The 15,743-nt window shown below is 37.6% G+C and overlaps 1 protein-coding gene across 9 annotated transcripts in view; it reads right to left on the reverse strand.

Moving 5' to 3' along the window:
• Window positions 1-15,743, reverse strand: part of AKAP9 (A-kinase anchoring protein 9) — a 123,942-nt gene that overhangs the window by 92,636 nt on the left and 15,563 nt on the right. For all 9 annotated transcript variants that reach the window (XM_052802516.1, XM_052802508.1, XM_052802480.1 and 6 more), the window contains exon 2: window positions 4,119-4,373. In XM_052802516.1, the coding sequence (XP_052658476.1) occupies window positions 4,119-4,373 (255 nt within the window). The remainder of the gene's footprint in view (window positions 1-4,118; window positions 4,374-15,743) is intronic.

The following is a 15,743-nucleotide window of genomic DNA, read 5'->3' on the forward strand; positions in this document are numbered from 1 at the left end:
TCTTCTCTCGAGGCACTGACTTTACTACTGAACAGACCATTTCCAAACATTTGTTTATCTTCATTCTCCAATTTCAAAACATTTTTCAAGGGATGCTAGATTATCTGAAGTGACTGGGCTAATTTTTACCACATTTTATTTAACCACCCTTTTTTTCAAATCTTCCATCGTACTGTACATCCTAGAATATCTCTTCTCTAGTCAAAGCCTTTGGTTGATCTTTGCTTTCATGCTTCTATCATAGGAATGCCCCACCCACATTCACCACCTACGCCTTTTCTCACTGAGGCGTACTCTCTGTTTCTCCACACTGCTTATGTTTCCATATTTCTGTCACTTTTCTTCCTTAGTTCTCAAGAATCCTACCCAGTGTCTCCTCCTTACTCTGTTTCTGTTCTTTTCCTGTCAAATCTCAGGCACTAGCAACTGGTGTAAGTTATAGAAATGAAACAATGAACACACTTTATCACCTACCTGAGTAAACAGTTAAGCTATTCTAAAACTATTACCAAATGGATTTGTCCTGTGAAAAACAAAAGACGAGTTACTAATCCAACCTTAGTCAATTAGCAGGTATTCTTCATCACAGAACTTTTAACTTTTCTTTTCTAAGAAGCTTTGTATAATAGCTTTTACTACCCAGGTGACTCAAGGACAATTTTACTGTGCCGCAGGTTAATTTCTTTTACTTTTCTGGCAGTAGTACACTCTTGCAAAGCAGCAAGCTCCAATGCATTGCTTTAAGACTTCTCATAGAAGGTGCTCTCAGCAATTATTTACCCTGGAAGTGGCTTTTGCTTTCTTCCATATTTAATTGCAGGAAGTCACAAAAAGAAGCAATCCTAAACCCAAGAGTTTCATGGATCCAATTTATTTCCTCATCTGTGTCTTCTAGATTATTTTTACTTCTATATGGAAAAGGACACTATGGATGTCAAGACCAAAAGATATCAGGGTGCAACAGAATAAAGACAAAAAACAAAGGTAACTAGAAACTCAATGTATTATTCTCTTTGTAAGACGAAGACAAAAAGCATTTAGCATGAAACAAGTTAAGACCCAGAGACTTTAACCAAGAAATACCAACTGGCATTTCTCTAATAAATCTTGTAAATAAACTGTTCCTCTGATAGAGGATGGAAAACCTTATAGGAATTACAAATAAGTTCAGACAGAAGGCAAAACAGAATAGATAAGGACAGTACAAAACAATGATAGTTATTCCAGAGTTCTTTGAATTCGTTTCTGTAACTCGAGGGATTGCACGGGATGGAGGAAATCACCCTTAGGAAGACAGGGAGAAAAAAAAAGGGAAAGGGATGACTGCAAAAAATAACTTTGAATTCTCTAAACAGACTTTTGCCTTCTCTGAAAAGGAACTCCTCTAACTTCAGATGGGGAATAAGCTCCCAGAGGCGTACCTCTATTTCACTTTCTGTTATTCATATTGAGTAAGAGAACTCTCTGCTATTTGCGTTTGGACTCGCTAATTCCACTGGGGACTAAAAAAATCATACTAGAAAAACTGCAGGGAGATAAACTTCTACCCACAAAATTACCACAAAAGAGCTCAGTCAGGATTTTTAGATAGATGGGCAGTAAAGTCAGATGTTCTGAGTCTATTTTGCGGTACAGAAAGAACAATTCTAAACATGAATTCCAGTAAAGGATAATATAAGTAAGTGGAATCAAAATTTAGCTAGAAAATAATCCTGCATGATGCCTCCAGTAACCTTGCCTTACTCTTTTGACACAGCAGCCTATAAAGATTTAATGTTGGGTGAAAAAGCAAACAGCTCAAAGAAGCTGTCTGTAATTCTCCATTGCACAGATTAGCTTGAAACTGCCTATTACATTGGCTGCCATTTCAACTAAGCAAGCTCTAATCCAATTACTGTAATACAGGCTCTCTGACCAAATCATTGCACTTTTAAGACTAAAATCAGTAAGTTATGAGATTCATTGAAACTGTTTCAGAATTTTTCCTCTTCTATTAATACTGCACAGATAGAGACTTTAGCAATCATCTTCCAACTCCAAAATACCAATTACTTATTTAACATGAATAAGCAGGCCACAGACAACATGTAACAAAGAAAAATGCTCTCCCAATTGGGAGCAGCTTTTTTTTGGTGGAAGTGAATACAGTTTTGGAAGTCAATAAGACATGAGTAATTCAGGATAGTCAAATTACAAATAAACACTAATCACCATATTTATTTTTTTTAAAGCTACATGTAAAAAAAACCCCAAAACAAAAAAACCCCAATATACCAAAAACCCCTATGCATCTCTATATTTATTTATTTAAACATAAATTAAGCTGCTTTGGGAATAAGGCAGACCTCATAAAAATCGTACTCAATCTTAAGAATATATTTATGTATGCAACCTTTAGCAACTGCAGTGTAGGTATTTTTTCCATTTTTAAAATCATCTGTGTCTTGTACTGTTAGCATTCAGAAGCCAACATAGGCTACTAGGACCAACCTGATCTAATTAGACCTGCTTTGAGCACAGGATTGCACTAGATGACCTTGGAGGTCCCTTCCAACCTAAATTATTCTATGATTCTGTACTTTACCATGTTTCTCCAATTGTAGTAGAGATATTTACCCTGACTGAGAGCAAGTACATCAGCAGAGTCCATCTGTAACATGCAATCATGATGTACTTCAATATATATTTGGTTAAGAAAGTGTCTTCATACAGTTACATATTTATGTAGACTATAATAGTTAAAACAACAGTTTAAGTGATTCCCTTTAAACAGTGCTCTGCCCTAACAGTCCTCTCTCCTTAGTTGTAGATAACCTGCTGCATTTCATAAAGTACACCTTTCTCTTCTCCTAGAAGGCAAAAAAAGTCTCACCTTCACCTATGAAAACAGTCATTCAAATACTCTTTAAAAAATTTACTACCTCCTCCAGGAAAAGCTACGAGTTGAACAGACAGTTTTATTGAGTTACTACAAACGGTTCTGAAGCCCTTACACGAGCCTGCTAAGTATAGATACATGCCTTTACTATGTAGCTTTTCATGAAGTTCAAAATATCTAGTATACTGATATACTGTAGGCTTAAAATTGTAAAATAAATGGATCAATTACTTTACAAGTTTTTATTCACATGTATGATTTGGTCTGCCCCTCCACCAGGGTAACCTCTTTTTTTTTTTTTTTTTTTTTTTAACACAAATGCAAGAAATTTTTGAAAAGTGTAATTTCTCCATTACTTCTCAGCTGCCGGAAATGAGATAATGGAGCCAAAATAGTTACAAATGGTCTATCCTAGCACAGGACTGACAAGTCAAAATGCATTGTGCTCATCTGTACTACATCTCTCAGAAAAGATTGCATTCACCTGCACAGAGCTGGGATTCTGCATTGACCTGCTTGTTCAGAATGCCACTCGTCCTTTTAGAGGCACTGCTTTCATAAATGGAATAAGCTATTCTGTAAATAACATCAGCATCTCTTGTCCCTCATATTTGGAACAACATACTACATTATGTGAATTCATGTCCACTCAGAACTGAACTAGACTGCCAGTATATATCACACGGGGCCTCTTACAACTTTCCCAGAGCATGTACTTTCAGCCACTAACAATCAGGATTATATTTCATTAAGTAGTAAAAGTAGAGTATCTGTTTATCAGTCTCGTAAGGTATCCAGTTCTCAGTAGTGTTTTCTAAATTCATTCCTCCTCCTCATTAACCAGAAAGACTCAAATTACATTATGGATAAAAGAAAGATGTTTAGTTTTGCATTTTGCTGTAGCCGTAGCTGCAGTGATCAAAAATCCACTGCAATCTGTAAACTTTTAATAAAACAAAATGCATAAAATGAAGCAATAAAACAAAACCAATTTTTGCCCATTTAGGGAGTACAGCAGTACCAACAAACTTTCCATAATCTACAGTACACTGATTACGACAGAAAACATGATGCCAGCAGGCAGGTAGAAAGTGCCTTCTCTGGACATATTAAGGACAGGCAGAGGAGGCAAGGAAATAATATCCAAAATCGCATATAATTCTTTTATTTCCACTCTCAAAATTAATGGACTATTTTTCCCTCCCCAAAAGTAACTGTTTACAGCCTGAGACAAACTTACCTCAATGGTGTAAGTCTGGCTGTGTTTGATAATTTCTCCACTATGCAAAGTCCTGATAATAGCAAAGTCAGCAGTAGCAGCTGCTCCCCTTCGGCTGCTGCACGTGGATGTTTCATCACCTTGAGATCGATCGGTATCAATCCCATCTTGTATTGATTCTTCATCTTTGATGTTTGCTGTTTTCTTCCTCTTTTTCTGCTTCTTTGATCCATTTTGACCATTGGTTTGCGCCTTCCGCTGCCTAAATTGGGCAAGCTGTATAGAAGACAAAATCTTGTTAAAGATGAAAGTTTTCCCCTTTATTACTAATGACATCCACTACAAAGGCTTACCAGCTGTTCTACATAAAGCTTCAAACTAATAACTGCTGAAAACAAGCTGGAAGTTAATGGTGCATATCTGAGACACATTCAGATTATTTTTCTGTTTACATAGTTTGCCTTAAAAAAATTCTTAAATGTGAAACAACAATCTATTAATGAATTCCTTTTCAGTTTCATACTAGCAAGTTACTGTTCCACAGACTGATACCTAGAAATCAAAACATTCAAAGGTAAAGGTACAAATGTCACTATAAAAGACAAATGCAATGAAATAACCTCTGATCTCATTTTTCAATTTTATAGTAACAAATACCTCAAAAATAATTTACAGAAATTACTTTTAATTTTTATACCAGAGACAGATAAAAACAAATCTCTCTTCCAGCAAGTATCACAAAGTTTTTTAAAAAGTTTGTTAGAACTCAAAAAGCAGATCAAGTTACTGAAAACATCATAAAGAAATAGCAAAATACATAATGAGGGAATAGTCTAAAAACAAACAATAAGCAAATTAAAAGATACACTACCTTGTAGCAAAACATGCTGATGAGCAAAAAGTCACAGGTGAGCCAGGCACACAGTTGAAAAACCAATTAGTATGTAAGCTATTCAAATACTGTAAGACACTGCCTTTTGAAGAGCTTATCACTTTTAATCACTTTACAGTGGTTTACACAAGAAAATCCATTTAAAATATTTTTTTCTTAACAAGAACAGAATTTCTGTTCAAATAAGAAAAAGCAAGCATGACAGGTTTTACCAATTAAAATTCAAAATTAAACAGATCCTACCAATGAAATCTGGAAACAAAGATCATTATTTTCAAATTGAAGAGTCCAACATTAATTAAGCGCTACAATATATTTTATAAATGTAGCTCCAACATAAAGCATACAAATCAAGATCCTAAAGCTTAAAATACTTTTTACATCAACTAATACCCAAGTATCATGTATTTTTTATAAATCTGCTGTAATTTTAAGAAAAAGCTATAGAAAAGATAGCATGTCCTGATATTCACCAATCGAGAAAGCCAGGCTTCCATCCAACCTCTTCGGCAACATGCAAATCAAGCAGGACACACGGATCCTCTTTCCCAGTCACCGGTTACAGCGCGAGCTGTCACTTGAAGTGTTCTCTAGTTCTCATCTGGCCCCAAGATAGCTGAGAAGCCCCTATCTAAATAAACACATCACTGATAGATCACTGCTGACTTCTGGCTAGTTTATGCTTACGTCCCTTTATTTGTATTTCTTTGTGGGTTTCTTCAGCCTCCTCTCCATTCTTAGGATGACTGACAGCTTGGCATATGGCTCCTGCTCTGTTTACAGGAGGAGGACCTGAAGATTTGCTGAGCAAAATATGCTCACCTATGTATTTAATACTTAATTCCTCCCTACTACATCCCTAGTTAGTTCAACTTCATGATTTTTTTTTCTATTTTGTAAATAGGCAACTTTCATTGTTACACTAAAACTCTATTAAAGCTTATAAACACCACAAATTCTGAACAGGAAAAGAAAGGATAGTCTCCTCCTGACTTCGAAGTTTAAGGAAGAAAAAAAAAAAAAAAAGCACAGATTTAGCTTCTTAAAAATGGGAAGGGTGAAGGTTCCATTTGTCTCCTTACGACATTACTACGTTCTGCTAAAACTGTAAATTTACCTCAACAAAATAGTTTTCAATTTAACCAAAAGACAAGCAGAATTTGTCCAAATGCCACAATGACATAAAGCAGACAACCTGATTTCAAGTGCAACTACTGAGATTTCACTTTTTTTACTTTTTAAATAATGGAAGACATGTAGTGCCACTGGTCAAGAACTCTCTTCCCCAACTTGATTGAAACCTTCTGTAATGGAAAGTTAAGTTGGCTTTTTAAAAGCAGCTTTACAGTCTTTATTTGTCTACAAAATTACATGTGTAGCTCAAGGACAAGTGAATTACTCTGTGTCTCTCCTCAAGTATTTTGCATATTTTAGCTGAGGCATCTGGGTATGCCAGATTTCTCTCCTTTCAAAATTAAGTTGTCAACTTTCACTTTTTCAGAATTAACAGATTAAACTCTACCATGGCAGTTATAAACAGACCTTATTTTTTTCTGTTTAAATGTTGCTGAAGATGGGCACATATGAAAGCTAAATGCATATGCAAACTAAACTGCTATATTTTTATATTACACAAGTTCTCAACTGACAATTTCTGTACGAGTATTTATATTTTGGAAATAAATTACACTACACTATTAGTGCAGATGCACGCACAAATGGTAGCACTTTTTACTCCACGCATTCATGTATACCCAAAACTGTCCAGCTATTAATGCAACATAGCTTCAAATTCACATTTTTAATCAAATTTTAAAAACTAGAAACGAGAGAAGCAGCATAAGGAAAAGCTACTGGTGAACAAATACTCTGTGATGCTTACATCAAGACAGGAGAGTCTCAGATACCTTATTCCTTCAGAAAATGGGACTCGGGAACTAGAGTTGAGGATCTATCTACATTTCAATGACAAGCAGGAAAAATTCGAGCAGCAGTCATGGAAACTAAGGAAAATAAATTTGGTAGAATTAAAACTTTCATTAAAACAGAGAAACACTTCCAGATTTTGTATTTCCCAAAAAATTGTTTTTCCAGCGTGAACAAAATGTGAAACAAATACAAGCTGATACAACTACACATTCCTTTACCCTGTTGTATTGGGTTTGCGTGGCAAGGTTTTGGTAGCTGGGAGGCTACAGGGGTGGCTTCTGTGAGAAGCTACTACAAGCTTCCCCTGTGTCTGACAGAGCCAATGCCAGCCAGCTCCAAGACGCACCCGCTGCTGGCCAAGACCGAGACCATCAGCAACGGTGGTAGGACCTCTGGGATAACAGATGTAAGAAGGGGAAAGAACTGCTGCGAAACAGCAGCCAGAGGAGAGGAGAATACATAAGAGAAACAGCCCTGCAGACACCCAGGTCAGTGAAGGAGGGGGAGGAGGTGCTCCAGGTGCCGGAGCAGGGATTCCCCTGCAGCCTGTGGGAAAGACCATGGCAAGGCAGGCTGTCCCCCTGCAGCCCGTGGAGGTCCACGGTGGAGCAGATATCCACCTGCAGCCCAGGGAGGACCCCACACTGGAGCAGGTGGGTGCCTGAAGGAGGCTGTGACCCCATGGGAAGCCCACGCTGGAGCAAGCTCCTGGCAGGACCTGTGGACCCGTGGAAAGAGGAGCCCATGCTGGAGCAGGGGAAGAGTGAGGAGTCCTCTCCCTGAGAAGGAAGGAGCAGCAGAAATGACGACTGCAACCTCCATTCCCCATCCCCCTGTACTGCTGAGGGGGGAGGAGGTAGAGAAAATCGGGAGCGGAGTTGAGCCCAGGAAGAAGGGAGCGGTGGGGGGAAGGTGTTTTTAAGAATTGGTTCTATTTCTCATTATCCTACTCTGGTTTGATTGGTAATAAATTAAATTATTTTTTTTCCCCAAGCTGAGTCTGTTTGGCCTGTGATGGTAATTGGTGAATGATCTCTTCCTGTCCTTATCTCAACTCACGAGCCTTTCCTTATATTTTCTGTCCCCTGTCCAGCTGAGGAAGGGCCACCTGGCATCCAGCCAGGGTCAATCCACCACACCTGTCTTCCAGGCATATCAGCTTGATAACACCAAAACTAAGTCTGTGGAGAAATTTAACACTGCTTCTGTCAGTTCTGAATCTGCAGTTTTGAAACAATTCAACATCAAGTGTCTGTCAAGTTACAAAAGTTGCAAGCAAGAGGAAAAGATGTAAACACAGGTGTTACTCATGGAGGAGGAAGGATGCAAAAACAGAAGCTGAAGGACACTCAGAACAGGCTCTCTGCATTGATCCATCTCCAAGGAGCAATAGAGAATGAGCACTTTACCCTGGGAAGGTACCAGGAACATAGTCAGCTGTGATGCAACTTTACCATAGGTTTTAGCACATCTGAAAACCAATCTAGAGCAAGTCTTCTTTCACTATCCGCCAGCACGTTGCCTCCAGCTTTTCCCATCATGCTGATGAGACCTTGGATCCTCCAAGAAGTATTGAATCCTGTTAAAAATTCCATCAGTGTTTTCCGGTAGTAACAGCTGATTTTGCTCCTTATCCTTGACTCTCAGCTTTTCCATCTAAAATAACTAACAAATTGCAATTTTCAGCTCATAGGTTTTTCAAGTCCTGCTTGTAGGCAAAAAAAAGCAATCCTCTTGGAAACAGATGTGTCCACTTTATAGCAACATAAAAAATTGTATTATGGAGTCCATGTTTACTGTCTGAATTATTTCTATTGAATATCCATTGTATAATTAAATTCTTAATTGTAATAAATAAATCAAAGTTTTAAGCTAAACTCTGAGAATGAAACTATGTTTCTTTCCTTTTAATGCATAACAACCTACAATAAAATTGTGCAGGAAGAATTACATGTTTATTTTCAGAAGTGCCATTTACAACAGCTGCTCAGCTTTCCATTAGATTGAAAAATGGGACGTGATTGGATGTTAGCACTAAATTCTGTGGATGCACAAGACATGTTGCTTCTTAGAAAAACACCTATTCAAAATCACAAGACTACAACAGAGCAGCATGCAGATGAGTAATGGGTATACTCTTCAAAATAATTTCCCACAATAAAAAAACAATTGCACCAAAGAACTTAGATATTTAGAGCATGTATTTATTTATCTGGTTCTAATTATAATTTCTTTCTACTTATGAATCCCCCCCCAAAATACTAGCACCAATCCCGCATCACAGTCTGCAGCAAAATTACAGACACCTGGTACAACATTACCTCAGCTTTTAAATGCTGATATCCTCCAACTGGCAGAAAGTCAGAAAAGTGGAGGAGAATCAACCACTATTAGGAATTAAATACTCTTGAGACAGAAGGGAACTAACTGGCAGAGTGGTGGGGATTTCTTGTGTAACCGTGTCGATTATGATAGTTAAGGCACTGCTATAATTACAACAGCAGCATTATTTATTTATTTATTCAGCTATCTTCAGCACATTCTGACACTAGGCAATTGTGCCAGCAATCTAGATTGCTGGGATACGCTGTCCACTGATTAATTTCAAATATGGTCTGACTGAACTATTTCCAGAGTAGAAGTGCATGTTAAAATAAAATTTGGCTCCAACAGAATGCAAAACTTAATCTCCTCTTAAGCATTTAAAAAAATATATAAAATATCCAAACAAAAGCTGCAACGTTTAATCACTGCCCATATATCAGCACAAGAAAATACTGAAAAAATCCACGAAAATTTAAAAAGCTACAGTTATAAAGCATAAATAGCTATATTTTTACTTCACATGCATAAAAGACTTTTTAAAACAGAAAAAACTGGATGCTGCCTTATGATTGCTTATTATTCCTTAACATTCTGAGACAATGTATTAGATCTGGATAGTTTCATTTTCAGAGTTAACAGGAATTAAAATTGCTCAGTGCCTCTGAAGAAGGCTGTTATGAAATAAGATAAACAATATTTGCTGTACTTACTGTTTAAAAAACAACTTCTAATTGCTAAGACAAGTAGTTTATAGGTAGCATATCCTGTACAAGTATAGTTGTACAGTTATACTTCATATATTAGTTTCAAATTTTAACTTACTAACATCGAATGCTTACATCTCAAATTCAGTGCTGCATAGGCACCTCTTACAGAAAGAGCAGGGACTGTTGATCTCTCACAGCTCCTCTTAAGTACAAAATCTCTATTTCTTTTCTTAACTTGTATTTAAAGAAGCAGCATAGAAGGATGAGTTGCGAACTTACAGACTGACAACAAAAAGGAACCTCAGAGAAGCTGCTACAGGCAGTAATTATTCTTTTTCATTTCTACACTGTACAATAAAAGCATGAATTAAGATCTACATTATGGTCTTGACTTCTCAACTACTATCGTTTCAAAAGATGTTCCAGATACTGCTTAAACTTCACCTGAACGTGTCCTGCTCACAGAAGGGGACTTGCTCTTTGTCAGAATTTCTCAAACAGTCTGGTATCCAGTGAGAAATGTTCTGTACTGGACCAGGTCATCTTTAGATCACTCAGTCAATGTAAGTAGACAAGGACTTCTGTCTGAATGTTCTTGTCTGTAGCTTAGAGCAGTGGTTAATGGCTCAAAGTCAAATTGGCAGTCCTATAATATTCAGTATGTTTATAGATAATCTGGATGATGAAATCACATGCACCTTAACCAAGTTCATGGATGACATCAAACTGGAGGAAAGCCAGATACACCAGAAGGAAGAACCACCACACAGAAAGACCTCAACATGCTGGAAGACTAAGCCAACAAGACCTGCATGAGATTTAACAAAGATAAACATCAAGTCCTGCACCTGGGATGGAATTACCCATACAACAGCTGGGGACTGACTGGCCTGGTAGCTCTGCTGAAAAAGACCGGAGAGTCCTGGTGGATAGCAAGCTAACTATTAGAGAGCAGCATGCCCTGGCAGCAATGAAGAGAAACCATGAGAAACCTCTCTGAAATGACTCTCAATACCTACCATAGTAAATGACTAAGATATGAAGCCAACGGTCTGTACACCAGTTTTGCGATTTACTACTTATTGCATGACTGAAAAGACCCTATGCAATCCTGTTTTGTAAAACAGAATTTGGTAGCAATAATACCATTTGTTATTTGAGAATCTGATCTCACAATACAGTGGAAAAAGGTCCAGTGAGCCTAACAAACACTCCTAGCTTCAGTGCTTTAATGTAAATGTTGTACTTAACAGCAGAAAGCATATCTTAAACTTTCAATCTAGCAGACTGAAATTCTCCACAGGAGCAGTGTCTGCAACTAAGCACATGGAGGGTAGGCAGATGTGAAATAGTATTGTCAGGTGTTGCTTGGGACTTGTCACCAACACAAAAGCCACAAATTTGGCTGAGAAAGGGGTATTTATTTTGCTTATAGAATGAATGCTAAAGAGTCTGCTCTAAGCTGTGTCTGAATGTATAACATGCATTGTAGCAAACTGTATTGTACAAGTTTTAACTACAATATATCCCAGAATCAGACAGACTGTGGCTGCAAGTGCAAGATAACACTCAGGTGCATCATGAAACTCATGGAAGATCATAAACAGTCCTATGATAAAAATGGCTCAGGCTTTTCCAAATATAATGCTCCTAATCCTCATCACTGAACGATAATAAGGTATAATTTCTGAATGATTGAGAACAAAAGTGAAACCAAAACATTTAGACTAAGACTGATAACTTGTCTTAAAAGGCGAAGGATTAATTTAAGATTCACCTGCCCTAGTAATGATAGGTCACTATTCCCCTTGAGAACAGGTAAGCAATTATTGCTACAGAGGCTTTCAGTGACACACAAAGGACAAAAAGCAAGGCCCTGGGGTGGGATTTGTTTTGATCATCTATAAAGCACAGATACGTCCCATGAAGTCTTGACTTGGGTGTCTTGCAAGCCAATAGGGACAAAGCAAAAAGGCCAACCTGAATTTGAAATTTTGACAACATTCAGAAGCTGGAGATCTGCTGTGATTTTAAGTCTCAGGTTATCTATTCCACCTTCCCCTGGATAACTGAAAAAATACCTGCTGTAATCTGTTTCACCTGTGACCTGGGTTTATGATTCCAATATACAGTAACATTTTTATGTTCCATGGCAGCAGATAAGAGGCTAAAGGAATAAGGAAGAGAGTCTGGGAGACAGCAATACTAAGATTTAAGCAGTAAAGCCTCGCCTAGGTTGTTCAAAACTCATTTGTTGTTATGTCACCAAGTTTTGTAAAGCTTGACCATCCGCCCCCTAAAGAGGTATTGAACAGGCTAACTGGTAACTGCATAACAGAAGAAAGTCGCACTTTGTCACTTTTTGTCATATTCTCAAAAGGTCTAAGCACTGAGGCTTGCATTGCCAAAGCACTAACTCCTGAAGTATAGGCAAATTTACAGTGCCACCTGCATCTTCTAAGTTCCTGATGCCTAAGAAAAGGATAACAGAGTGAGATGAATGGAAAATTATCAAATACAGAGGATAAATAGACATCTTTCAAGTGAAGTCTACTGATTCTATTCTATTACTCTATTCTGCTAATCAACAAACAGGAGAGTATCACAACTCTTTCCAAATCCTGAGATAAAAACCTACAGAAAGAAGATAACTGAGCAAGTAACCTGCAAACATGTTCAACATATTATGTCACATAGATGAAAATCCAAACTGTAAGTAAAGAATTAATGTTCTTTGCAAGTTTCAATCTGCTTGTCTATTGAGGCAAATGGAGCTTTAGTTTATTTCTTCCATTCAACAGATGCTGAATTTACTAAATGGGAAACATTAGGCTGAATGAACAAGAAAATAATCACCCAGGAATGAGGTATTTCCAATCTACTTTTTTTTTTATGTTGCACTTACAGTCAGATTTTCCCAAATAACGTGAGCAAGACCTTAGAATGTCTCTCCTTACGGAGGTTTTAAGTGGCTCATGAGTATTAGAGGATGTCAATAGGGCTATGAAAATTTCCAAAGCAGCAATGCTATAGTCTCTACCTAAATACAAGCTTGAGAGTCTTTCAGCTTCAGAGACAGCCGTTCCTGTGCAGTACTCTGAAGAAAACCGATGGGATCACCACAATTTACAGTTACAGGTGAAGTACCATAGAGGACAACTGAGGACAGTGAGAATAACAGCATGCAGGGCAATTGTCTTCATCTTTTTAGCAGTCTGTATCAAGTTAGAGACTACTGTTGTCAGTGCTAATAACCAAGGGCACTGAACTTGAATGAACCCCTCCAGATGGCACTGTGAGCTGGAAAGTCTCAGAATTAGCGTGGTTCTGATCTGGTCTGCTCTTCCATGTCCCAAGAATTTAAATAGGAACAGACCTAGGAACAGCTAAGTACATTACAGCTGGGTTATCTTCTGGACAAGGAATGTAAGTTAAGTGTATGAAAATACTCTCAAGTCAGGTTACAATGACAGACACAAGTACACCAAGCACATTTCAATGCTGGATTGCTTCAGGAAAAGCAATGCCTCAAACTAACTACTAAAAAAATTGCTCAACTGGTCTCTTAACTAACCTACTCATACATGCATGATTTATATATTGCTCCTATCTACTTTTTAACTTTATCCTTCTCATACTGAATGTTGTATAACTGCCTCTGCTGATACAGAGGGTCAAAAAAGCACCTGACCTGCATTGGTACCATTATTTCCCTAAAGTGAAGGGGAAATAAGTGGATTAGGCCAAGCTGTCAGTGACAAAAATGAGAGGGCAAATAGAAAGCTTGTTTCATGCTGCTCTGTAAAAAAGCACAGATCACCCATGCTTGAAGCCTGAAACATGAGGATGTCTTTGTCACATCAATGCAAAGGCAGCTAACGTAAAACAGAGCTTCTTTTACTCTGCGTTAAGTGAGGAAGATCACCAGTCGGGTGCTGTCTCAAAAGGCAAGGTCTATCCTTTGCTTCTGCCCAGAGTTTCAAAGGCTCTGTAATAAGGTAAGGCAAAAGAGTTATGCAATGACAGAAATGCACTCCTGTTATACTAGGCTTATATGTAACACCAACTTTAATTAAAAACTGGATCCTGAAGCTTTCTTCAGCTAGGCTGAAAAAAACCCCATAGCACAGAGACAAAGTCAGTCTTCAATGTCCTACAGCCTCTTGAAACAATTTTTGGAGGGGAGGTGGGGAAGGAGGAAAATTATCACAATGTTAACAAATGGATTAACAAATGTGTTTAAGAAAATCTTTCAGCCCCCTGGAAGGAAAAATATTTCCCCCTCTCCTCCCTTAGACTAAAATCATCCAGCTTGCCAAAGCCAGGAAATTCCAGGCCAGAGCTAAAATTTGGTCAAACAAATTTTTACAAAGGAGATGCAAATGTTTCCATTACATTTTATCCTTATAAAAGAATGAGGGGGAAAAAAAAAGTTTTACTACTTAATTTGCTAAACAGCTAGTTTTTAACAAGTCATATGATTTTCTTCACCAACTTTCTGAACAAGAAAACTTCACCGCTTTGCGATGCCGTTCTTCACATCTCACGAAAGCGTTTTGAAAATTTGCACCCAGCAGATGGGTTTGTATATTAATTCATTCTGAAAATGAATCCTAATATGAAGATTTAGATACTTTGAAAGCATTAGTTGTTTTCCATACAGTTACAGTACTGTTCATTGGACCATATGAACTTGTTAACTCACAGCCCTTTAGAAACAAAAATATCAGTCATTATTCTCAGGCACTAACCAACCTTCAGTGTTGTCATAATCTTCAAGAGAGTCCTAAAATTCAGTCACCAGGCTATAACATTGCAAAGATTTTCTACATGCCACCATGTTTATGTCTACACACAAATGAACTAGACTTCAGCAATTTAATAATATGTACTAACCGCTAGTAAGTTACTCCCCAGCTGGACCCAGTTCTCTGGGGTGTTTTGGTATCCACATAAGGCAATGGGTTCAGCTCTGACATCCATGTAAGGACAGTAAGCTCACTAAAGTGCAGGACCCTAAACAAGATGTAAATGTAGACAAGGTTCTAGTAACTAAACCAGTTCCTGTTTTAAAAGTGTACATGAGAGCCTACAATATGATTTTAGTATCAATTTCCTACTGAATGAAAACACAGGATGTGGTATGTTTTGCTGACACAACCAAAAGACAGACTCTAGGAAGTGAACAGACAATTTATCTTTGGTGACTTAAATCAAGATATAAAATTATTATATCTTAGTAACACTTAGCAGCTGAACAGTAAGTGGTAGAGGCTATGACAGACAAAAGAATAAATAACATTTTTGAGCTCCAAAAGGTGATACAACCTTACCTATCATGGTTTTAGATGTGTAACAAGATGATACCTCTCATCTTAATGAGAAGTTGTCAAAATTCTAAGTTCTCAGATAGTGTTAGAACTTAAGAATAACTAATAAAACTAAGTCACTGGTGGCATGTAGTACACTAAATTAGGTAGGCTACACATGACACCAACTGAATGGAAACTAGATTGCTGTGTATCCCCTACTAGCCCAGGAGATGCAAAGCAATCAAGACAAAGCTTGTGTTCATTAATTCAATCACATGAAGATAAAAGCAAAACAAACAAACAAACAAAAAAAGGCCTGGGACTTGCAAAAGTTACCACACCTTAAAGCCACTGGGACAGATTAAAGTAATGCCTACAAAATACACTTGGCAGAAAAACCATCAGACTGAAAGCCACAATTAGTGCAGTATTTCATAAAGATGAATTCTCCAGCAAGCTTCAGCAACGACATTTTTTGTAA

Source organism: Harpia harpyja, chromosome 1, assembly GCF_026419915.1.
Source record: "Harpia harpyja isolate bHarHar1 chromosome 1, bHarHar1 primary haplotype, whole genome shotgun sequence".
NCBI lineage: Eukaryota > Metazoa > Chordata > Aves > Accipitriformes > Accipitridae > Harpia > Harpia harpyja.